Genomic DNA, 26,022 nt, shown 5'->3' with positions numbered 1-26,022 from the left:
TGTTCGTGGCCTGACACAGGCCCCTCCCCCCCCGCAGCCCAGTTCCCGCGATGTCTCAGTGCCACCCACCCACTGGTCCAAATGTGCTTCTGAATCTGTTCTCCCTCCTCCATTCTGTTGGCACCCCATGTTCCCATCATTTAAGCCAAAATCAGGTGTCCCTTCTAACTCTTGCTTCTTCACTGCCCAGATCCAGTCCACCCCAGAACCCTGACCCATCAGTACTATCCTTCACTGCTCCCTGACGGCCCCCCCCAACCACACATCAGTAGTGCCCCACCAAAGTGGGCTCACCCCCTTTCTGTGACAAAGGGGACCCTCCAGTGGTCCTGCCCCCCTCCCAGGACCTCTGGCCTCACACCTTGATGCTGTAGCAATTCAGAATAACTGTGATAAGAAGAACAAACCTGTGCTTCCCCTTACCTAATAGAACTTTCTCCTCCTCTCCCTCTGAGCTTGAACAGGTCACACATAGTCTTTAATTTGAGCTCTGAGAATCCTTTCATGACCCTGTTCTCCCGACTCCCATTTCCCTGTTGGCTGTGCTGCCTTCATTCTTCGGTAATTCTCCATGTGTCTATCTTCCCCACTGGGCCCTGAGCCCGTGCTGTCTTCCTGGTCCCCAGCCCCACCCAGGACAGACAGTAGGAGCTCAGTTACCATTTCATCAATGAAGACAGTTTCAGAAGCGCTCGCTTTGTTACGGATCCGTTTCTCTGCCAGTAATGACTAATGCGCCAGCCTTTATTTCTCTGTCCTTGAGTTCCCTTCTGTCAGTTAGTTCATAATCATTAGACCAACATGGAAATATACTTATGGAGATGCTTTTAAAAAAAAAAAAAAACTCTGCTTCAGTGAAGTCTTTTTGTTATTTTGTGATTTTAAACTGACTTTCAAATGCTGATCATTTTACAATGGTATATTGCTACAGGTTGAGACTGTACAGTCTTAAATACTGAAATTTTATATAATCACCACAAATCCTGTACCTAACATACTACCAAGCCCTGGCATGCCAAGAGAAAATTTCTTTCATTTTGAAGAACTAAGTACAAATTTCCACCATGCCAAGGGCATAGTTTCTGAGTCCACAGTCACGGGAATACTGCAGTGAAAGACTTAAGACAGTGAAGACAGCCTGTCAATTACTGACTGTTTACCTCGTGTCTAACCTGAGATTTTAACCATGAGCCCTTCCTGAGTAAGTGGTTCAAGATCCATCCGAACTCATTCTTACCCAGAAAATCCTTTGGAAATAGACTGGTGAATCTGGAATCATGTGATGTGGTAGGACTGTTCTTGAACTTGTCCATGGAGGTGCTCATACGGGTTGGGAATACTAGGGATTTGGGTGGTATGTTTGAGAGTATGTAGCTGTAAGGTGGTTTAGTTTCTCGGAAAGCTCATGTTTTTCCGCCCGAATTTATTTTACTTTCTATCTGATGATACGTAATCGAAGAGTGTTTAGAAATTGTCACTGACAGCAATCAGCCTTCAGGAATGCTGGTTACAGAGCATCCAAGGTCAGAGAAGTACTGCTGTGTAGAATGATGTCCCACATTAGCTTCCCCTGTCCTGCACCTGCACAGCTAATAAATCTAGTAATTTCCTTCACCGTGCATTTATCGTCATTGTCTGTGTACCTGGCGCTCTGTGAGGCTTGGAGGATGGAGATAGTGACAGATTTTGCTTTGGAATCTGAGAGCTTATCCCTTTGGGGGTGTGGTAGGGCTGGTGGGGAGGCGGTCCTTGCAGGATGAGCTTTTCCTGACCACCATACACCTTAGTCTGAGAACTTTGTCTTCCCTTTTCCCCTCCTTGAATGCCCTTGTACACGTATATGTTTGCAAATGGACAAAGGCTTGCTGGCTCAACTCTCATGATCCCTCCTTCTGGACCTTTCCATCATGTTTCTGGGTCGTAGAGTAGCTGCCTTCTTTGAGACATGGGATGGGTTGATCATCTTTCAGTATTTTTATTTTGTTTATATTGGTTTTGTGAGACTTCCTTGGTTATGGTGGCATGAACTCGGTGCAGTAGAGCGGGGCCGTTCTGGGATTCTCCATCCCTCGGTTTCCTTAACTTTGTGTGGGTGATCCCGAGTGGATATACAGACTCCCCCTGTCCCCCGACTGGGCCAAGAGCATTTTTTCAGATTTGTTTGACTTTCATTGAGCTCATACTCCCCCCGCCACTCTCCCTACCCCAGCTTTTTTCTATTTCCAGTATCCTCTACTTGTTTTTAAGGCCTCATGGGGGTTGTGGGCAATTACTAGGATCCTTCCATCTTGGTTTTTATCCAGTTTATTCCTGGGGGGATATAAAAGTATGTCAGAAACAGGAGGATATACAAATCATTAGCTTTTTTTTTTAATCATGAATTGTGGTAAAACAGTACGTGAATTTAAGAGTCGCTTGGCTACCGTGGAGCTTTGAGCTTTGTTTTAGTTGCGGTTCCTGCTCTACTTCCTCAAGACCAGAATAGGCCTCTAGACCTGGGTTTGCTTCCCCGCTGTTATTTTACCTGGTTCCTTATAGTTGTGTCCAGAGGAGAAAAGGTTTTGAAATGACTTCCTTACTTTTAACCCCGGCTGTAAACCCAGTCTCTGCAGCTTAGATGTTTGTGAAGCGTACAAAGCCCTTAAGAGGATCTTTGAGAAAAGATTTGCAGTAATGGGCCGTCGACGCAGTCCAGGCACTGCGGAGGGGCCCAGGTAGGGCCTCGCGCTCAAGCAGGTGGCTCTCCCTTGCACTGGTGGTTGAGACCCTTCTACAGGACAAGCCCAGCCTGGACTGTCAATGGGTGTCTTCATCGACAGGATACAAGACTACAGATGTACCTTGAGTAGTGTATTTTCACTTAAGTAAGGTGGATAGCTGCATTCTTTCTAATGGAGAAGCAGAACCTTGACTTTGAGTTTTGGTTGACTTTGGGTTTGGGATGACTGGCAGGGGTTCTCCGTGTACACCACACCCAGAATCCAGGCACGGTCTGCAGTTTCTAACTGCGTTTCCTTCAGTGTCCTGCTTGTGAAACAGCACTGGGGAGGCAGAGGCCCCCCCTCCCTTGGTGTGTGAGCCCCCCTCCCCCAGTCTTCTCATGTTTCACTCACATTTCATTGGACACTGGTCTTAGCTGAGCCACGCTTAGCGGATTTCTTTGTTATCAGACAGTAGAGAGCTCTTCCCCAACACACACACTCCTATTTCATCAATTCTCATAACATGCTCTTAATTTGTGTATAAAGTAGGCCCCAAGACGAACTTTGAGAAACAGGTTTGAGAATAAGACCACGTGACCCTGACGGTGGGAGCAGGAGTTGTGGGCACCCAGGATCCCCTGCGCTGGAGTCCGTGTGGTTGGAAACTTGGAGCTTATTCAGCCCAGAAAGTTAAAAGTGCTTTTATGAATGCCTTCTCTGTGTAAAGTAGCAGAGAGATGGGAGCCAAGATGCCATTCGTGCCCTCAAGCACAACGGAGTAGGACAAATCAAAACAATGACAACAGTTTTTCTAAATGACGTGATTTAAAACAAAGTCAAGGTGTTCACAAAGGCTAGTACGGGGGGGTGGGGGGGGTCAGAGTGGCAGCTGAGAAAGAGCCAGGGTAGCTGGAAGGGTTGAGGCTTCACTGGCCAGGGCCTTTGAGGAATTGTTGTTTTGTTTTGTTCAATGTTAGTTTTTGTTTTTTTTTAAAAAATTGTGGTAAAATACACATAATATAAAATGTACTGTTTCTAAGTGTCCAATTTAGTGCCATTAGGTACATTCACAGTGTTGTGCACCCATCACCACTGTCCATTTCCAGAACATTTTTTTTATTATCCCAAATGGAAATGCTGCACCCATTAACCTCATTAGTTCTCCATTCTTCCTCCCCCTCACTCTTGGCAATCTTATTCTACTCTGTCTCAGTGGACTGGCTTACTGTAGGTGCTGTGTGTAAGTAGAATCACACCACATTTGTCCTCTTATTTGTGGCTTATTTGACCTAGTATCATGTTTTTGAAGTTCAAGAATGTGGTAGCCCAGGTCAGAATTTCTTTCCTTTTCAGGGCTCAGTAATATTCCATCGTGTGCACCTGCCACATTTTGTCTGTCTATTGATCTGTTGACAGGCTCTTGGGTTGTTTCCACTTTAGGCTCTTGTAGATGATGCTACTGTGAACATGGATGTGCGAATATCTGCTTGCATCCCTACTTTCAGTTCTTTTGGGTATGGTTGAATTTTACACACGAGAGAGGTTATAGAGAGTATGTTGGCGTTCATCTTCATATTATTAAAATCTTGCAACGTAAGTGCTCCTTTTCTCCCTTATTGATGCTCTTTGAAAGCAAGGACTGCCTTCTAGGTTCGGCACTTAGCCAGGTACCTGGGATACATATATAAATATTTGACTAGTTCCTAGTCTAGAGTCATCATACACTATGGTAGGTGGTCCCCAGAATGGTAGGTTGTGCCATCTTTTTTTTTTTTTTCTGGCTCATTAATTAACACGTGTTCAGAGAATAGAAAACAACTCTTAAATTATCCTTAGCCAAACATAATTAGGGAAGTACATTTTCTAAGGCAAAGAGTCCCGATGTAGATAAAACTCAATTCAAGAAACATTTGTTGAGAACTTGCTATGTACCCGATGCATTTTAAAATGTGTAATTTCAGAGCAATTTCAAAGCTCAGTTGGAATACCTTATTGGTATTGAACTTTAAATATAATAGGTACATAGCATATATTTAAATATAATAGGTACAGACCTTTTAACATGAATCTCTAGTCTTTTTTATTGTGAGAACATTATAACAACGTTCAAGATAGTTTGGAAAAATGAGAATTAATAATACCCAGAGTCCCACTCTGATATAAGCTCTATTTTCATTTTCTAGGGTGAGTTTGAGGCTTGAACTTCTAATTTATTTTGAAAATAAAACCCTTAATGCCTCTGGTGGCAGTTATTTTAAAATTTATTTTTTAAAACCCCAGAAGTAAAGTGGAAACCAGGGATCTCAAAATTGGAGGCTCCTTTTTGGGATGTATCCATAAGAGTTTAATGGATGAATGGAGCCACTCCCTTTTCTTAGTGGAGCAGCAGAAATGACATGTGTCCTCTCTTGGGGATAGCCCAGTGGACTGCTGACACCTGTTACAGGGGCTGGGTGTTTAGGAACCTGTCCCTCCTCCAGTCTTTTCTGTGTTCAGGGATCCATGGGAATGTTTTCATGACTTCACCAGGGGAAAATTACAATTTAAGATTCCCAGAGGAGGTGAGACCTAGATTTAGACCACGAGTGAGCATCAGGACAGACTGAGGGGTGATGGGGCTGGACGTGTTAGATGGAGTTAGTGAAGACAGGTGACTGTGGTTAGGGACCAACACCCATGAAAAAAGGGATTTTCCACATGGCAAGAAGGTGAATTTGTGGAGGAGGTGTGTTCTGGGGACACGGGCAGACAGAGGGGCCTAGGAAGGAATGGATGCTATTCATGGGCTCCTTAGCCAGCCAGCCTGAGGATCCGTCTTACGGGAGAGGCAGGTAAGGGTCTTGTGGAAGCAGCTAGAATTTAGTCCTGTGAAGTGTTTTGAAGCTGTAGGTGATGTCACTATTAGCTGCTGCCACTTCTGGGAGGGTCTTTGAGGCTGGGAGTGGGTTGGTGAAAGATGGTTGTTTTTTAGGCTGATGCATCTCAGGGTTTGATGAGTTGGGAGTGGACTGGCTGGAGGCTCAAGGTCTTTTGGGAGAGGATGTCATCTCTCTGCGAGGTAGTAAGTGGCTGGTCTGGGGTGGGGCAGCAGGAGCGGAAAGGCAGACAAGGATGAGAGGCAGAGGCTCCGAAGGAAAGATGGCTAGGATTTGCTGCCAAGGAGGCAGAAGTCAGGCGGGAACTTATTTGGGAAATGATGGAAGCATTTATATTCCTAGGAAGTGAGTAAGTCAGGACTGACTAGAGGAGTGATAAGAGGTTCTGTTTTTAGAATAATTGTGTCTGAAATTTATTATGTCTTTTCTGTGGGCCCCCAAACAGTTCTGAGTACAAACAGCTTTGTACAGCTGCCTTATGAAATAGGTTCAACTACCGCCCGTCCCTGCTTTTCAAATGGGGAGACCAAGACAGAGTTGATGGGTAACTTACCTAAGGATCATACACTCAACTCCTGGCAGAGCCGGGATGCAAATCTAGAGTCTTAACTCTAGAGCCAATTCTGATTCCCATAAAAACTCTGTGAGATGAGGGTATATATATATATTTTTAATCATTTTCCAAATCTGGGAGCTGGGGCACAGAGAAGTTGAGTGGCGTGCCTTAGGTCACACTTCCATTGGCGTGGTAGGTCTCTGGAAGTCAGCAATATTTACTCAGCTGGATTGACCTGTCCACAGATGCACTCCTGAGAAAGCGAAACTGATTGAAGTATATTGCAGTATAAATTCTTTAGGAATTTTTGAACTAAATTCTTTCAACGTCACTGCTATCCGCTTGGAACTACTCCCTTTTTAAAAGGGGATCAATAATTGAAATATTGGTGTCTCCATTTATTGCTGTGCCCAGTTTCATTATTTAACACTCTGTAAGACTTTAAAAACAATCCCAGGCACTTTGTTTCCATATTTAGGCCCCTCCACTTCAGTGCTGAGACTAGCGGATATGGATGGTCTTGTCTGTAACACTTCTTATGTTGTTGGTGCTTAAGAACATTTGATGATTGTCATTGACCTTGTTAAACTTCTGCAACTTGAGGTTTGCTGAGGGTCTTCCGTCTGGGGTATACTTGGCATGATCTTGTGGAGGTACGATGGAAGCCATGGTCAAAAGGTGCCCAGAGGCGATACTTGTCTGGGTAACAATTTGGAATTGAGACCCGTCATCTCTGTGCATCTGCAGGAGACAGTTTCCCTGCTTCTTTAGAGCATCCTTGGTCTGTCCCTCTTCCCAGACTCTCCTCTGTCTTCACGTGTCAATAGGTCTCTTCTGTAACTTTTAACCTTGTTTGACTGCAGCTCTATTACTCTGCCTTCTTGGGCTGTATAGCTCCTCAGGGAGAGGTCTACACATAGAGCCTTTAACCTCGGAGCATACAGAAATTTCCACTCACCTGAAATTGTACTCTTGGGTTTCCTGCCGTCTCTTTCTCACCAATGCAGTTGGTTCCTTCCCTTGATCACTTTTGTTCATTCCCTTGATTCTGCTCAGCATCTGCCCTGGGACCCCCCACTCTCTCTTTGAAACTTTCTTTCCTCTTTAGTGCCCCATTCCCTTCCTTTCTGGCAGTGGTTTTTTTGGTTGCTTGTTTATTTTTGTTTGATTTTTAAATCTCAAATCTATGCCCTCTTGGAAGAGCTCTCCAAGATTGGTACTCTTTGTGTTCCTCATTTTTCGACAAGCCCTTACCCTTGACTATCTGATCCTGTCTTTTAAGTTCACGCATTTTTGCTCTTCTTCCCCCATATGCAATGCAGGCCATAAGGTGAGAAGTGCGTCCACTGGCCAGGTAGACCCTGGGAGCGGGGCACTTGCCCCTCCTGTTCCCGTCCGTTTCTGATCATGTCTTCCCACCCCAGTCCTATCAGACTCATGCAGAGCTTCCTGGCATGGCTTACTTGCTGCCTTTGCCTTTTACTCCTCCTTCAGAACTCAGGTCACTTCTTGTCTTCGACCTTGCATGTGTGGGGGAGGGGATAGATACCCCATCTCCCCCATGACCCTGCAGAAGTGATTGAAAGCCCCCCACCCCCCACTGAGGGGGAGTTCTATTACCCTGTTGCTCTAGCCCACCTTACCCAGGGACCCTTTCTTCCCACTCGCTCAACCAGGTCATATGTGAGTCAGTCTTTGTAGTTTTAATTACATTATAACCTTTAATGTGTTTTTCCTTTGGTAGAATAATGCATTTTTTGTCTCAGATCCTTACCAAATGTCTCATTCCTCCTGCCTACCGGAGGACCAGAACTCTTCACAGATTTCCTGGAATCTCGAAGATCTTCAGTATCTTACTGCACGTGCCACTTTTCTGCTGAAAAACGTATAGTGAAAAAAAAAGAAGAAAGAAAAAGAAAAAAAAGCCAAAATGTATAGTGTCTCTGCATGGTCTAGGTGGTCCCTGGGGCACGTGTCTATCTTCTCTTTCACCTTTCCCATATGGTAAAGGCCCAGCTCACCTTCTTCTTCAGCTTAAAGCTAAAACTTGTAGCTGTATTTCACTTACTCTGATACACAAGCAGTGTGTTCTTTAAACTCTGGAGTGTGTGTACCAACCCTGTGTTGTACTTACGTGGGATTTTCTCCAGCACCTAGCTTGAGGCTCTTGCAGATCATAATTAACGAACCGTTATTTGCGGTCATGCAACAGGTAGATGAACGAGTGAGTGAATTGGCTGCCGTGAATTTTCTAAGGTTCAAGTTCCACATCCAGAGTCTAGGAGACCTATCGAGGCATTGGTTTGATCAGGCAGCAACACAGCGTATGTCATGAAACTGCTCACGGTCTGATCTTTAAAATGGGATTTTCATTTTCTGCCTTTTTGATTGAAACTCCAAAATAGTTCTGCTTTTGATGAACATCACCATATAAGGAGAATTGCATACAAATAACTGAATTCACAGCCACGCTATGTCAAGGTCAAGTACGTTTTGCCAGAAGAGTAACAGGCCAGTAGTTTTTTTGTTTTGTTTTGCCTTTTTTTTTTTTTTTGATAGTGTGAGGTTTTGTTTTTGTTATTTCCAAGCTGGGTGTCAGCATGTCAGTACCATGGCGATGGCCCACATTCAGAGTAGAAACTTGACCCAGCTGTATGTTTAACCCAGAGAAGGCCATGGCATCCCCCAAGTATGGCTTGCATACCAAGTGTGACCCTCCGGATCAGTGGAGAGTTGCGGAAAATAATCTTCTAGATGAACTTAAGAAACTTGAAACAGAACTCTTTCTAACTATAAATAGCAGGGCAGCTTTGTCCTATTTTTATTGTAGAGCAAGCACACAGAAGATGGAAATCAATATTGGAAGAAATGCTTTATTTCGCCAAGGAAAAAGATCATACTCAACACGATTCTTATTTCTCTTGGCAGGCTCTTCTCAACCATCTGTGAGTCCAGGGGAACTGTCTCTACCATCCATCCATCCAGCAAAATCAGAGTTAATAGTCAGTGCTGGCGATGAGATTAGGCTGTCATGCACCGATCCAGGATTTGTCAAATGGACTTTTGAGACCCTGGGTCAGTTGAAGGAGGACACGCACAACGAATGGGTCACAGAGAAAGCCGAGGCCGCCAACACGGGCAATTACACGTGCACCAACAGAGACGGCTTAAGCAGGTCCATTTATGTGTTTGTTAGAGGTAAATGTGTGGCTTTCTTTCATGCTATGCTTTAGAGAACTTAATATCCTGTTCTTAATTATGGATGACATATAGATGGCTGAGCCAGAGAGGAAATATTTCTGGCTGGGTCTAGGGCGCCTGAAACAAATTTTTCTTTGTTAGTTCCCCCCATCTTTTGATACATCGTGGCTGTGGGTATGACTCCAGCTGAAGGTCTGCAAGGCTGTGATACTCTTCCTAATGAGATTACAATATGGTTAGCCCATTTGTCCTGGCACTGCGAGTAAACCCTGAGAATAAATTAGGCCCTTTGGGAGAGCTGCATTTTAATGCCTTGAGATCCTAGATACTCCCACTTAGTAAAAACACTTCAGGGAACTAAAAGCCTCTGACGGCCTAAACAGACCAACACTTCAAAAGAACTGACCCACTTTGAGGGAGCAAATTCCAGAAAAATAAGCCAGTCAGCTAAGCACCCCATGTCCCCTCTTAGGTTCTTAGTGGTTGTCATTTGATTTCATTTTTTTTTTTTTTTAAACCGTGACCTCTTAGAAACAGAAGAAAAATACGATCGTTGGATTTCCATATCTCATTTCCTATGATAAACTCAGTGATTCATCTGTGTTTGTGCTTTTCACATCCTTATCCAGAGGAGGTTTGCTGACGGTGGGAGGGAGGAAGAACCTTTCTGTTGATGTACAAACAAGTACTTCAAGCTTAAAGAGACAGACCCAGGTTATAGGAGGAGAAATGAAGTCCGGGTTCTGGTCCTGAGTTTGTGCCTGGACTGGGGCTGCCATTGAAACAGGCCAGTGTAGGAGGCCTCACCCATGATACCGTGGAAGAGTAATGAATATATTTGTCCTAGATGGCAGATCTGAGCAAGCTCAGAGAGTTTCAGTTTCTTCCTGAAACATTTGGAGAAGATCAACCTGCCTTGTCATCCTCATCGAACTATTGTTCAGGAGACAAACTTGTGCAAATTCGAGCTCTAGCAAGGTTTTATTTTTTATTTATTTTTATTAAAGATTTTATTTATTTATTTGAAAGACAGAGATCACAAGTAGGCAGAGAGGCAGGCAGAGAGAGAGGAAGGGAAGCAGGCTCCCCAGTGAGCAGAGAGCCTGATGTGGGGCTCGATCCCAGGACCCTTTGACCATGACCTGAGCCGAAGGCAGTGAGCCACTCAGGCGCCCCTCGAACTCTAGCAAGATTTTATAAAGTTGATGCCTATAGTGTTCACTGTAAAGAAGGTTGCCCTGGAATTGACTCTGCCTCTCCTTAGTTTATCTGTTACTCTTTCCTAGGTCGGTGCCTTGGCAAGGCACAGCTTAGCCTTGGGGTATGGTTCCATGATGGTTGAGCTAACCTGGGGGGTTGTTCTTTGATGTTCAGGAAGGTACTCTGGAATTTCCAGGTAGTCTCGAAGTGTCATTCTGCATGTTAGTCCAGTGGGTAGATGACGGAATAGATGGGAAAAACTGCTGAATTAACCAGGTCAGTCTCGTGGAGCGCATGGATTTTTGTGAAAAGGGAAGTCTTCCTCAATAACTTACCACTCCAGTGAATTATTACTGATTTAAGATGTTTGGATACTTAAGTAATTTATGTTACAGCAGTGAAGGAACCTGGGCCATTGTAGGAGCTAGCCTTAAGCAACTGAGAAATAGTATATGGAAAAAAACCATCTGTGGCCTCGGACCTTAGTTCCGCCATCATGACGGACTTTATTCTTAGAACACATTAGGCTTGGGAGATGCATAACTCATTCTGGAAATTTTTTTTTTCTTCTAAATTAAATGGTAAGTGTATTTCAATGATGTCGGGTTGATTTTTGTGGAACATCTGAATTCCAGGTGGAAAGGACAGTGAAGAAACACTTTAAACATGATCTGTTGGCCCCGCCATCTATCTGCATTATCTTTACACAGCAGAGGTGGCTGTCTATTGTGTCTACAGAATGAGGTTTGTCTTTGCTTATAGGAGGTCCCAGTCTGGCTGGGGCCTTTCCAGTTCACACCTGGTGTCCTGGCGTAATTATTAATGTCACTCCCCTTCACTGTCAAGTGTTCTGGTTTGGATGGTATTTATCATAATATTCCTGAAAGTCATAAGCGCCCCTTGGAAATATGGCTTCCTTTGATGTCCAGAAGTTTATATTTATACATAATTTTCAAGGAGTATGAAGGGTGAGGCCCACATGTCTTTGGTACAGGGTGGTCTGCTAATAGATTTGTAGATTTTATGCAGAAGCTGAAAGATCCTGGAGACTGGGGGCTCTGGAAAGGGGCCCCTTTCCCTGATCCTGGTAGGTATCAGCACACTGGCTGAGTCTTGGCCCATCCCCCTTAGACCATTCCCTACTGTAGAAGGAGAGTAACTGTTGTGATAAAATACCCTCAGAGTTTAAGAGCTCAAGTCGCGGTATCCGTTGGACTGTGGTTTGAGTCTGCTCAGCCATTTCTGGGCCATGTCACTTGGTGGGGGAGTCACTTTTTTTTTTTTTTTTTTTAAGATTTTTATTTACTTATTTGACAGAGATCACAAGTAGGCAGAGAGGCAGGCAGAGAGAGAGAGGAGGAAGCAGGCTCCCCACTGAGCAGAAAGCCAGACGTGGGGCTCGATCCCAGGACCCCGGGACCATGATCCGAGCCAAAGGCAGAGGCTTTAACCCACTGAGCCACCCAGGCACCCCTATAGGGGAGTCACTTTTCTGAGACTTCGGTTCCTTCATTTCTGAAAGGGTGGTCACGATAATGCCCATCCCATGGGGGTGTTTTGAGGATTAAATGAGATAAAGTGTAATGGTCCAAGCTTAGTGTTTGACATGTGAAAGGGGTTAACAGATGTTCACTGTGGCTTAATTAGTAATATGTGGATAAATTCTACTTTTGCATGCAAAGGAAAAAAAAAAAATCAGAGTCCTTTGACATTTTAAAAATGTTGTCAGTGCCTGGAACCGGCCATTCAAACTACTCATTTTTGACGCACTTTAGATCCCGCACGGCTTTTCCTCGTTGACATTCGCTTGTATGGGAAAGAAGACAACGATACGCTGGTCCGCTGTCCTCTGACAGACCCAGACGTGACCAATTACTCTCTCACGGGGTGCGAGGGGAAGCCTCTTCCCAAGGACTTGACGTTTGTCGCCGATCCCAAGGCCGGCATCACGATCCGAAACGTGAAGCGCGAGTATCACCGGCTCTGCTTGCACTGCTCAGCGGACCAGAAGGGCAAGTCCGTGCTGTCCACGAAATTCACCCTGAAAGTGAGGGCAGGTAGGCGCCCTTTCCGTCTTCCGGCGGGAGGCGGACTTGCGTGGGGGGAGGGGCGGTGTCTCTCTCCTGGCGGTCCCGGGTCATCTGAGTGTGGGCAGGCAGGCAGCCGGCTCTTCCCTGTGGTTCCCCCACCTCCCAGCTGCCCTCGACTGCTTGTGAATTCTTCCTTTCGTAGCGCCCAAGCCCACACCCCCGGTCCACGGCTGCCTCCAACGGGCAGCGTCTAGCCGAGACTCGCCCTCCGACCCTACAGGGGACACCTCCCGACCTCAGGACACCGAGTCTCCTCACTGCCTGAGCTGTCCCTCCCAAGAGAACCTCACGGGGAGGCTTTCCTTTCCCTGTTTGAAAAGATTAGCATAGACACGATTTACTCCTTGATGGACTATTGTTAGAGGAATTGACTTTTCTCCACAGTGATTTGATTTTAATGTGTTCCCAAACTCTTCCCCATCTGAGGAGGAAAGTACCAGCTGAGTATGGATCTTGTTATTACGGTGGCATTATGTAGATTATTTTCATTGCTGGAAAATGTCTAGATTTTGTATCTCCGAGATCATCAAATCCAACGCCAGCTGACATTCAGCTACCGAGTACTTTTTATTAGGGCTTTTGAAAATGTGTGCTCCTTGGAATTAAGGAAAGATTGGTTATTTAAAATGGAGGTTTTTTTCAGAAAAGAGCAAGAGGTTATTACTATGGCACATGGGAAAGATGCCTGTTTGTTTGTTGTTGTTTTATTTAAGATTTTATTTATTTATTTATTTAAAAGATTTTATTTATTTATTTGACAGAGAGAGATCACAAGTAGGCAGAGAGGCAGGCAGAGAGAGAGAGAGAGAGAGGAGGAAGCAGGCTCCCTGCTGAGCAGAGAGCCCGATGCGGGACTCGATCCCAGGACCCTGAGATCATGACCTGAGCCGAAGGCAGCGGCTTAACCCACTGAGCCACCCAGGCGCCCTTATTTATTTATTTGACAAAGAGAGAGAGGATAGAGGGAGAGTCCAAGCAAGGGAGCAGCAGAGGGAGAGGGAGAAGCAGGCTCCCTGCTAAGCAGGGAGACTGATCTGGGACTCAATGCTAGGACCCCAGGACCATGACCTGAGCGGAAGGCAGTTGCTTAACCAACTGAACCACCCAAGCTCCCGAGAAAGATGGCTGTTTAGTTAAAAGAATATGATTGGTTGTAGGTCACGTCCTCCTGAAACCATCAAGGTTGTGTGAGGTAAAGATTAAAGCCGCTTCCCAATGCCACGGTTTCTCCCTGTTTCAAAACAGCCTTGTCCAGTAGCATTATCATCTCAGAGCAGACAGTCCTATTGTCTTCACTCAGTGTTGATGAATTTGTTTGAAGAATGCAAGATGTAATTGCTAATGTCTTCAGATCTGGAAGTAATACAGATAGGTTAGTGCCATACTTGATATTTTATTTAAAAGCTGACCACGCAAGTTGTGTGCCTTTGAGGGCACATGGTAAGTGAAAATGGCATATGATTGTAGAACACATGACTGGAGGGCCACATTTCTGTTTCTTCCAGCCATCAGAGCTGTCCCGGTGGTGTCGGTGTCCAAAGCAAGCTCTCTTCTTAGGGAAGGGGAGGAATTCTCTGTGATGTGCTTGGTCAAGGATGTGTCCAGTTCCGTGGACTCCATGTGGATCAAGGAAAACAGCCAGGTGAGTGGCTTGTTGCCTTTGTTTTTCTGAATATGTCATTCTCTCCCTTTGGGAGATTATAAGGTTTTCCCTTTAATGGGTCTATTTATTGTCCTGGCAAGGCTCAGCTGGTGTATCTGTCTGAGGTGGGACTATCTGGACGTGTGTCGAGATTCCCCTTTCAGAACACCATATGTGGATGTGTACATTCATTATTTGTGACAAATGCATGTCATTTTGTCAATTTATTTTGAGAAAATCTAAGAGAGGACTTCAGACTCCTATTATTACTGTGTGTTGTCTCTTTGACTTTCGTAGAGAAATTAAAAAAAAAAAAACTTCTGGTTAACCGCATAACCTTTGATTTTTAAGACTATTAAATGCATCCAGGCCAGATGATTTAAAATATTGGGGAAAGTTGTCAATTTTTTTTTCCTTTCCATATTTAAAACGAGAAAATGGTCTCAGATACCAACCAAGGAGCTCTTTCCTTTCCCACAAAGTGGCCTATCCATTTCAGAGATGTGTTTCTTTTTGTATTGATCTGACTTACCCCCTCTGAGGCTGGTTACCTGAGATCAAGTTGCTAATGGTTTTCTGTTTGTTTTAGTCACTATTAATAAAATGGTTATCTTTAATCTGAAACATTTGGACATGTTTAAGTTCTCGTTCATTTAACAAATGCATGATGAATGTCTACTATATGTTAGGTGCTGTGTTGGGCATATCTTTAATTTTAGCCAGTTATATGATTTTTTTTTTTCCTCTTTCTCTCTCTGAATACTCATTAGTAGCAAGGTCTTTCAGATGTCTAATCTCCCAAATATTTCACTTGAAAATTTCCATCAACTGAATATTCAATAACTTTTATTTGCATAATCTTGGCCATCTAGTTAATTAGCTGTCATAGTGGTTTTCCTTCAGGAGACATATATGCGTTACATTGGAGAAAAGAAATAGTATATGTTCCTCTTCCTCCTCTTCCTCTTCTTTCTCCTCATGCTCTGTATTCCACATTGGCAATTTCACGCCTGTTTGAAGAATTTTTTGCTCCATAAGTAACCATGGTGAATAGCATAGTGCAAAGTACTATGATGGTATTCATATAGACTTGTGATGGATGATACCTTGCTAATGAAACCTGCCCATTGACTAGGAGAATAGATTGTACTAGAGACTTGTTCTTTCAAACCAGTGGCTCAGAGAAACAAGTTTTAGTTTCCATATCATATAAGCTAATAAGAACAACAGCTTACATAGGGATTTTTGACTTAACTTATAGGACACAATCCTGTATTAATTGGCTTTCTATAATCCTTGATTTCAGATGAGAGAACAGTTTGGACCATGTGCGTATTTGAGCCTCTGTATAACTTGAAAATTAGCCTTTTTTCGATGAGAAATTAAATTGCCCCAGGCAGTTTTGTTCTGAACCCTTTTTCCCAGGAGTCCCGCATGCCATTCCCAATTAATCCACTGGCGCTGGTAGATAAGCCTTCAGTGTTGGGAGCCCTTTGGGGAAATCCCAGTGTGCACCTCAAGGGTTAAGGAAAACCAAATCACATGCAAACAATATGTAATGTGTGACTTGCAGATGGGGCTCATGGCTCTATGCCAAGGTTCATCCATGACTCTTTTGTTGATATCCTTTGGCTTCATTTGGAATACTTAACACTGTTAACACTATCAAAATTGTCTTTAAAATCCATGGTATTTGATTCTGATTGTTTAGAATAAGTTTAACTCACAGTGAAATGGAGGATAAAATGACTGTTCTAGAGTTTTTATAGTCATTTGTTTTAAAATGTCAGAATCTTGGAGTTTATTCAACACCCTTGAATCTTGGTTAGCTTTTCTAATGCATCTACATCCTTGTATTTTTACTTTTTCTTATGATATTTGATAGTATCCTGAATTACGGTCTTCAGGTTTTGAAGGTGTTGATATTGTCTCACTTCGGACCAAGCTATTCTCCCAGCACTGATGTGTTCATTGTTCCTGCTTAGCTCCCTCTGATAGACCCTTGGGCTCTTGCAAGAATTAGAAGGAAGATATACCTTAAATCTAGAATGTGGTATGTTACCTGTCCCTATCAGTTGTCACTCTGTCTTGGCAGAGATGTCTCTGACCTGATGCACTGGGAGAGGACAGAACAGTGTCAACTCACCTTGTTGTTGATCTTACTCATTGCTCTTCTGCAGTGAAATGGCAGATTGTGCCAATTATTAGAAGAATCTCTTGAAAGAGAGCATCTTCATGTCTACATTGTGCTTCAGACTGGAAAGGCCTTTGAAGACCTTTGCTTTCTCATTCCCTTTTATTTATTTACTTAAAGATTTTATTCATTTATAAGAGAGAGAGAGCAGGAGGGAGAGTCAGAGGGAGAAATAGACACCCCACTGAGCAGGGAGCCTGACATAGGGATTCGATCCCAGGACCCCCCCCCCAGTTCATGACCTGAGCCGAAGGTAGACGCTTAACCGACAGAGCCCCCCGGGTGCCCCTCTCTCCTTCCCTTTTAAAAACAAAAGCTGAGACTAGTAGTATCCTTGACTTGCTCAAGATCTCACAGTTACTTAACAAAGCAGGTTTCTCTTCTTTTTATTTCAAAACATTCGGTTTTGGCAGTCTGCTCTTATGTATGCTCATTTTAATGTAAAAAAAAAATTTCCAAAAATATAATAACATGAAAAAAAGAGAGAAACAGATATAATTCCACCATTGCATGTAGCAGTGCTGTGCAATGGAAATAAAATGTGAGCCTTCTATATAATTTAACATTTTCTAGTAGGCACATGACAGTAAAAGTAAAATTGATCCTAGTACTTTTTTTTAACCTAATATAGCTAAAATAGTATCTTATCTAATTACTATAAAAAGTTTTCAATGGGTTATTTTACATTTTTCATATTAAGTCTTCAAAATCTGGGACATATTGTATATTTAAAACGTAATTTGGACCTCAAGCATTCTAAGAGCTCAGTATCTTTATGTGGCTGGTCTTTACAAATGCTTTATTGTCTACTTTTTTTTTTCATATTTCTTTTCTCTCTGCCCCGTGCATATGTATTATCACGTTTGAAGTGTTAAGGTACACTTAATTTATGCTTTTTAAGTAATATAAACATTTTCCTTATTTTCACATTTGTAATTTCGATACTTGGTATACCTTTAGGTCATTTCCAAGATTTTACTGCAGTAAATATTTTGGAGCCTTTTTTTTTTTGTTTGTTTGTTTGTTTGTTTGAGTCGTTTCCTTGAGATAAATTTGCTGGAATTGATAAAGGGGTATGAACAAACTGCCCAGTTACTTTCCATAAGGATTGTTCTGATTTACAATAACGTCAGAATGATCTAATGCTAAAAGTTCACCACTGCTTGGCCTGTGAATTACCCTTGATCTCATTCCATGTCAATATCTGGTCCCATTTACCTTCTTTTCTCAGTTGTTATTTTTTTTCAATAGGAATGTGGTTTTTTTTTTTTTTAATTTTTTATAAACATATATTTTTATCCCCAGGGGTACAGGTCTGTGAATCGCCAGGTTTACACACTTCACAGCACTCACCAAAGCACATACCCTCCCCAATGTCCATAACCCCACCCCACTTCTCCCAACCCCCCTCCCTCCAGCAACCCTCAGTTTGTTTTGTGAGATTAAGAGTCACTTACGGTTTGTCTCCCTCCCAATCCCATCTTGTTTCGGAATGTGGTTTTTTACAGAAAATTTGAAGGATGCAGAAAGCTGTATGGTGCTTCCTTTAGTATTTTCAGGGTGGCTATAGTTTTTATTATGTTTTATTCCCATGATGTTTTCCATACCAGAAAAAAAAAAAAACAAAACCAAAACTCTTCATGTCTTGTCTGCAGACAAATAAAATGAATAGAATGAGGATATCACAAGAGTAAATTTGCAACTTTTTCTCTTCTACTCAGGTTTAAATAATTTGGGGCTTGGTCTAACATATCTCACATACTTTGGAACCTCTTTTAATAGAAGCCAATATTCTGCTGGGTGAGAACTGTAGGGTGCATTTCCAAGTTAGTTTTAGACATTGTGACTCGGGGCGCCTGGGTGGCTCAGTCAGTTAAGTGGCTGCCTTCGGCTCAGGTCATGATTCCAGGGTCCTAGGATCGAGCCCCCACATCAGGCTCCCTGCTCAGCAGAGAGCCTGCTTCTCTCTCTCTCTCCCTCTGCCTGCTGCCCTGCTTACTTGTGCTCTCTCTGTCTCTCTGTCAAATAAACAAATAAATAATCTTGTAGACACTGTGACTCAACTTGTCTTCGTGAAAATAATATAAATGTTAATGAAATAGAATATTATTATTAGCGAGGTGTTTTCTTTCAATCACTAGGATATAGAATAAAAAAAGATGTCCTAACAGCAGATACTGATATGACTTCACTATGCTGAGTCAATGTAAAATATCAGTATTCTGTAATATTTCTTCTAGAGTAACTTGTAAAATTTGGCTCTGTTAAAAAAAAAAATAGCGCCACAGAGAATTTGGAATTATGTATGCCATGGTTATTATGAAATGAATTTTCATGTTTTTTTTTCAATCATTAATAATGACTATCTTTCAATATAATCTTGTAACATGAAGTGTTCCAATGACAGACTTGTCATGATGCTTTATTATTCTTACTTAAGGAGCGTATAATGAATGTTAATATGGAGAAGTTAATTGCTGCTATTTTTAATTTATCTAGGAAAGATCCTGAATCTAAATTTTATGGTAATGTTTGATTTTTATTTTTCTCTCCTTCCGAAACCAGCAGACTAACGCACAGACGCAGAGTAATAGCTGGCATCAGGGTGACTTCAATTTTGTACGTCAGGAAAAGCTGACTATCCGCTCAGCTAGAGTCAATGATTCTGGAGTGTTCATGTGTTATGCCAATAATACTTTCGGATCAGCGAATGTCACAACCACCTTGGAAGTTGTCGGTAAATCTCTCTATGGGAATGTATAAATTACTACCAGTAGTGAAAGAAGAAATTGAGCTAGATAGTTGCCTTTTTGTGTTAATAGAATGTTGAGAGATCACTAGAAATTTAATTGTCACCACAACGAATGAATGAATGAATGAATGAAAGTGATCGTTGTCACCTTTTCCAACTAGAGCACAGAAGCAAATTCTACCAGTCTTAATAAAGGGGAAGTGGAAAGCTGTAACTGAAGTTGTTTAAATGGATCATTTTTCTGCCATCCACCTCCTAAGCAAACAAATAAAATGTTAAGTGGAACTTTTTCAAAAATTCTAGGCCTTGCTGAATGACTTGAGCTTGGAAATGGATTGTAGACTTTCTGTATGGAGGAGTGAGATGCTGGGAGCTGAAAATATTTCTCTGAATCTTTTAGGGAGGCACCTGGGCCTTTGGTTTCTCTTTTTACCGTTTATGGGACTAGTTTGTTTGATGCAGGAAGGGCTGGGTTGGGCTGCTTCTTCCTAGTACACCCCTTTACTCTGTCCGCCAACCTATTAGGCCGTAGCATAAGCCTTGAGGAAAGAGACCCAGTAGGGGCTGACACACTAGTTTTAGACAGCATCAACTAGATCATGGTTCCCTAGAGTCCTAACCCCATCATAGCCGATGTGCACAATGGGTTTAGCCTTTTCTTCCCTAGCCTGGAAATCCCACTAAATATTTATTTTCCAAGGTCTACTTAATGAGCGCAGAACATAGTGAATGTCCTGGATGTTTTTGACTTACTGGAAATAATAATAATTTCTAAATTATGCATTTTTGTTTTTTGAGTATCATTTGAATTTAATCTATTTTCTTGCTTTTTTAATGCAATTATAGTCTTAGTGCTTGACTTTTAAGTACTTATAGGGTGGCAAATTTCTTCATCACGAGGGATAATAAAATGATGTGCTATTTGTTTTCGTCTCTACTCTTTTCCCCATGTTTCTTCAATAATTCATGAAGCAGTGTTAGAGGTCTGTGATTTATCCCACAATAATCTCATATAATTTTGGCATTTCTGCCCATGTTGTAATGGAAATCATCTCACCAGACTAAACGTGGAGAACACCCTTTACTTGCAGTTAGAGTCCGCGTGCAGAGTCTTACTTTTTCCCTAAACGTGATTGGGAACCATTTATTAATTTGAATAGAAAGCGATGCTTTTAAAATATTAAACTCCATAAGTGCTAATTTGCTAAGTTGATTAGGGAGCATGTTGATCTATCAGCTTCAGCTCCAGAAAGCAATTAGTAAGGATGTTTTGAGCGTATTATTGTGTGTAATCAGATTTTTAAAACCCATTCATCAATTTCCAAGAATATAGCTGTGTAACTGGAAGGACTTGTGGCTGGGAAACCTGAATCTGGTTTTGTATTGTTTTGGGTGGGTTGGGATGGGACAAGAACAGGAGGAGACAAGAGAGAAAAATGATTTTTTTGGGAGCTGGGGGTGGGAGGCTTGGGCTTGGTTCTTACCTGATTTTGAGTAGGCCCTGTGCCACCTAACTTTCGAGGGCACCCTACTTTACCTCTGCCTGCATTTCCTCTTCCAAGAAACACAGCCTCTAACTCCAGAGGCTGCAGAGAAGAGAAAGGGCAATGGATTTGGTTTATAGAAGTGCCTGGTATCGTGTTTGTACTTGATTCAATGTTAATGCATCACCAATTCCTTAATGCAGAAGCACCTGAAAAAGATCTTACCGTAGGTTAAAACCCTGACGGATTTCTTTGATCCTAGTAATTCCTATACTTCATGCATTTGAAGCTCTATTCCACTATAGGACATAAAAGTATATTGAGCCAAAGGACTCTAGAAAACTCAGGAGGAACTTAAGTATTTTACCTATGGTGATGATACGAGAACACTTTCCAGTGTAAATTATGTTGTCTGTAATATTGGAATATTTTGCATTGTGTGGAATTCTTGGGATTTAGGACCGTAAGAACATGAAAATGTAATGTAGCACTCCGATGAAACATTTATTCCCTCCAAATTAACCTAAGTTTACTTTAAAAATAGCAAGGGGAGTTTCATTTATGAAGCAGGTATTAGAACAGGGTGGTGGTTTTCATCTTCAGCATTCACCTGGGTGATTTCTTTTTCGCACCTGTCTCAGATCCTTTTCCATCGGTACAGTTGGACACCTTTTATTCTGAATCTATAGGAAACTAACCGGCATTAAATACTAGAATGACAACTCATGTGAGACCTTAATATAGTCACCCCAATAGTGCCAAAAATAATGACTAACAATTTTAAATTTTATAATTCTTAAATTTTGAAAAACAAATGGAGGGATAAAATGAAAACCGTTCATAGGGGCGCCTGGGTGGCTCAGTGGGTTAAAGCCTCTGCCTTCGGCTCAGGTCATGATCCCAGGGTCCTGGGATCGAGCCCCGCATCGGGCTCTCTGCTGAGCAGGGAGCCTGCTTCCCCCTCTCTCTCTCTGCCTACTTGTGATCCCTGTCTGTCAAATAAATAAATAAAATCTTAAAAAAGAAAAAAAGAAAACCCTTCCATAATCCCACCAATGTGATTTAACTATTTATAAGATTTGGTATATTGCTTATATTTTTGTACACAGCAGGGTTTCAATTATACATAAGATTTTAAAAATATTTTATTTATTTATTTGAGAGAGAGAAGGAGCATGAGTGGGGAGAGGGAGAAGCGGGTTCCCTGCTCAGCAAGGAGCCGGAAGCAGGACTCTATCCTGGGACCCTGGAATCGAGACCTGGGCTGAAGGCAGATGCTTAACCCCCTGAGCCACCCAGGCGCCCCTATACATATGATTTTATTCTTTCTCTCTAACAAAGTATATAGAGAATTTAGGGTATATGCTGCCGTAAAAAGAGGCCGGCCTTGGCTTCTCACAAACCTTTGTTCAGATCTGGGCTCTGCCTTTGGTTCGCCGGCTCTTTAGCTTTCCAGGACTGGATATTTTTTATCCATAAATTAGGAGTTATGTGCTTTCTCTCTTAGTATTGTTATAAAATTAAATATTTGTCATAATTATTCATCTAAATGTATACTAAGGTACTTAGGGCAGTTCTTGGCCCCTAGTAAACATTCTGTAAATGGTGGCTATAAAAATTATACTGGAAATTATTTTAGTACAGTTTTTTCAAGCTCTTTCTTATATTATTATATTATAGCCATTTCGGAGGGCTGCCGTATTAACCAGTTCTCTGATGTAAAAAAATTACTACGCCCAGGGTAGATGGCCATTCCTTCTGTATGCAGTTATACACTGAGAAGTGTTCTCAGATAGGAGTTACAGGGTTAAATGGGAGAATAGATAATTATAGAAAATCTATATTGCTACATGCTTTCTGAAAGAGTTGTGCCAATTTACAGTGTGTAGTTCAGCGTGCTACTTTTACCACACTTGGAAAATTACTGAGTTTCTTTCAAATTAGTTTTGCTGTTTTTCCATAGGATGGATATACTTTATTTTTTAGCAGCTTTATTGAAGTTTTGCTATTTTTAATAAGTGAAAAGTAAAGCCTTATTTTAATTACTAGTTTCAATATTTTTCCATCTTTATTTTCATGTTCTCTTTCCTACTGTCTTAATTTTACTGTAGAGACATTTAAAAATGCTTATGTATTCAGAGTCTTAGGATTTTTATGATTTTATGATTATTTTTTCTTCTGTAGTTCCTAAAAAGCCTAGAAAACTGCTCCCCCCCACAGAAGAAGTTTGATAGGAGGGAATTCTGTTGTTCAGTTAAAAATATGGTTATTAAAATGCTGTCCTTGATTTCATCTGTGACTTACAATGTGATGTAAGTTTATTTTTCTTTAAATAGTAAATGGTGTTCTTTCAACATCTTCATTGACCATTAAGGCTGTCTTCCTCTTCTTGGTTTGACACCTTCCTATCACATACACATTTATATCGGGTCTGGGTAGGGGCTAACTAGTTAGTCCAAATGCTTTTTAACCTGGGAAACATCAGGACGAGTCATTCTAGATATATGATAAGGAGCTAGATCTTTAAGAGAGTTGTTTGAGAGACAGAGATGGGAGAATAAACATTTCAGGTGTGTCTGTCCTCCCCTTATGGCTGTGATTCTACAAGAGCAAAAAGAAAAAAAAAGAAGGTCCAATGGCCAGTTAAAATCGTCTTGTAATTGCCAATTAATAACCTGAAACCAGTCAGTTATCTTTGTGATCCAGAGATGAAGTTGTGTTCTCTCTTGCATCGTTGTGGGTAATAGTTTCTTCCTGTTTTGTTCTGTTCTAATTAGATAAAGGATTCATTAATATCTTCCCCATGATGAATACTACAATATTTGTCAATGATGGCGAGAATGTGGACCTGATTGTTGAATATGAGGCATATCCCAGACCTGAACACCAGCAGTGGATTTACATGAACAGAACCTTCACTGATAAATGGGAAGATTATCCCAAGTCTGACAATGAAAGTAATATCAGGTAAGAAAAGAGCCTTGCCTTGGGGATTAGACATCTCCCCCCCGCTTCTCTCGGCTTGCCAGATGCTATTTCTGTGACCCATAAATGGGAAAGGACACCTGATAAAAGGAGTTTGGGGCTCCTTCCTGAGCCCTCAGACCAGTATTGCCTTTGGCTATGTGTTAAAAGCACACAAAAAAGTCTGGGCAACAGTATTTGCATCTCTGGTATGGAGGATAGTTCAAAGCAGGGACTGGTATATACGAGGGACCCATTAAGTAATTTTTTAGAGAAAGAGGAAAGTGGATGCTTTGAATCCTTTTTTAAAAGCTGTAGAAAAATAGGCACCTGGGTGGCTCAGTCTAGGTTAAGACTCTGACTCTTGATTTTGGCTCAGGTCATGATCTCAGGGTCATGGGATCCAGCCCGATGTTGGGCTGTCGGCTCCGTATGGAGTCTGCTTCTCTCTTCTCTCTCCCTCTGTTACCCTGGCCCAAAGCTCACATGAGCATATTTTCTCTCTCTCTAAAAAAAAAAAAAAACCAACAAGAAAACCCAAAGCAACCAACAAACCCTAAACTGAAAGAAAACTAAGCCTCATTCAGTAGTTTTGGGCCAGGCAGGCAGTGAAGCCAAGTTCCGTCACATCACATTTCTCCCTTTTTTTTTTTTTAAAGATTTACTTATTTATGTATTTATTTAAAATATTTATTTATTTGAGACAGAGATAGAGCACAGGTGGGAAGGAGGGGGGAAGCAGACTCCCCTCTGAGCAGGGAGCCCAATTTGGGGCTCTATCCCAGTACCCTGGGATCAGGGCTTGAACTGAAGGCAGCCACTTAACTGACTGAGCCACCCAGGTGCCCCTATTTATTTATTTGAGAGAGAGAGATTGAGAGCGCAGGGAGGGGCTGAGAGACACTTTGGCAGACTCCCTACCGAAGTCAGAGCCAATATCGGGCTCGATCTGACAACCCCGAGATGACCACTTACAACTTCGAAATCACCACCTGAGCTAAAGCCAAGAGTCAGACACTTAACTGCCTGTGCCACCCAGGGGCCCCCACACCTTTCATTTGATCCTCAAGACATTTTAATGAAAACAGTAGCAATCGTAAAATAGTAGAAAGTGAGATAAAAATAAATAAATTAAATTAGTAAGAAAATTAAAAAGTAAAATCGTTCAAGTCACTTACTCTACGTAGGCTGCAGGTGCTCTTGGCGTGCTATGCCGTTCTAAGAACCTTCCCTTATATTAAGTCAATAATTTTAGTCTTCACAAACCCCATGGACAGGCGCTCTTTGATTTCTGTCATTTCTGGAGAAGAGGAAAGTGAGGCACAGTGAGTTACGTACTTGACCAGGATCAGATGTCTAGATCTAGATGCCTAGATAGACTTCGTATTTTTTTCCAGTCAGGAGGTATGGGCTGTTGCAGGGCTGTGGGTGAGAGGTGACGCTGTCCCAGACCAAGGTTCAAGGGCTGGAGGGAGGAGGATGGATTTGGGAGGCGTCCGACTACCTCTTCAGTAAGACTCTGTGGTTACGGGGCTGTGAGAGAGAGGTAGGGGCTGAAGATGGCCTTCGGGTTCCGTGTCCGTCAGCCATGTTGGATGGTGAGGGGGGATGCCATTCAAGGAGGAGGAAGGGTTGTGGGGGCGAAGACAGTGAGTTTGGCTTAGGGTTTGTTAAATTGGAGGTTGTCTCGAGTGGAGACATTCAGGTAGGAGACATTCAGTTGGAAGTATCCCAGGTCTGGTTCCCTACAAGCAGAGCAAAGGGATTCCGGGTCAAGGGCTTCATTCAGGGAGAGAGAGACCTGCCAGGCAGTAGGAGAGTAGGGCAGGGCAGGGAGGGTAAAGGAAAGGAGGAAAGAAAGGATGGATGGGTGAGTGGCAGGCTGAGCGCAGGGGCCCTCTGGAGCAGGTCCCTTCCCACGGACAGGCACTCATCGGCTGTTGACCAGGATGGTCAGTCAACTTCAAAATGGGGTCAGGTGTCCCAGGGCAAGACTTGGGAGGAAGACGTTGCAGGTGTGAGTCATTATTAGCTGTACCCACGAGGCAGGGGACTGGGGGCATGAAAATAGCTTTGCAGAGGAGGTGTAGGACCAAGAAGTCTGAACTAGAGGTAGAGATTGGAAAGTTGTGAGCAGACAGCAAGTAGTTCAGCGGGAGAGTAGCTTGCTCGGGGTGGGGCAGTGTGAGAGGAGAGGCCGACTAGGCCGCTGTGTATGGCAAGACGGCTGTGTGGCTCCGGCGGGTGAGGGGCTGCATGGGGCGCTCCATCCCCACCCATGCCCATGTTCATAACTCCCCTCGCATGCCTCCGTGCTCAGTCTACGTGGCTGTAGCTGGTGTCCTTGCAGTGAAAGGGAAG

General features: G+C 42.6%; 1 protein-coding gene across 4 annotated transcripts in view; it reads left to right on the top strand.

The window, feature by feature from the left end:
* KIT (KIT proto-oncogene, receptor tyrosine kinase) overlaps nt 1-26,022 on the top strand; it is an 87,550-nt gene that overhangs the window by 27,854 nt on the left and 33,674 nt on the right. For 2 of the 4 annotated variants that reach the window (XM_044225774.1, XM_044225772.1), the window contains exons 2-6: nt 9,063-9,332; nt 12,311-12,592; nt 14,131-14,267; nt 19,030-19,198; nt 23,475-23,664. In XM_044225774.1, coding sequence (XP_044081709.1) covers nt 9,063-9,332; nt 12,311-12,592; nt 14,131-14,267; nt 19,030-19,198; nt 23,475-23,664 — 1,048 coding nt within the window. Of the gene's footprint in view, nt 1-9,062; nt 9,333-12,310; nt 12,593-14,130; nt 14,268-19,026; nt 19,199-23,474; nt 23,665-26,022 lie in introns of all 4 variants that reach the window. The other 2 variants (XM_044225773.1, XM_044225770.1) reach the window with 1 other exon arrangement.

This window comes from Neovison vison, chromosome 11 (assembly GCF_020171115.1).
Source record: "Neovison vison isolate M4711 chromosome 11, ASM_NN_V1, whole genome shotgun sequence".
Lineage (NCBI taxonomy): Eukaryota > Metazoa > Chordata > Mammalia > Carnivora > Mustelidae > Neogale > Neogale vison.
The sequence above is the reverse complement of the archived record's forward strand: the minus strand, read 5'-3'. Positions and strand labels throughout refer to the sequence as shown.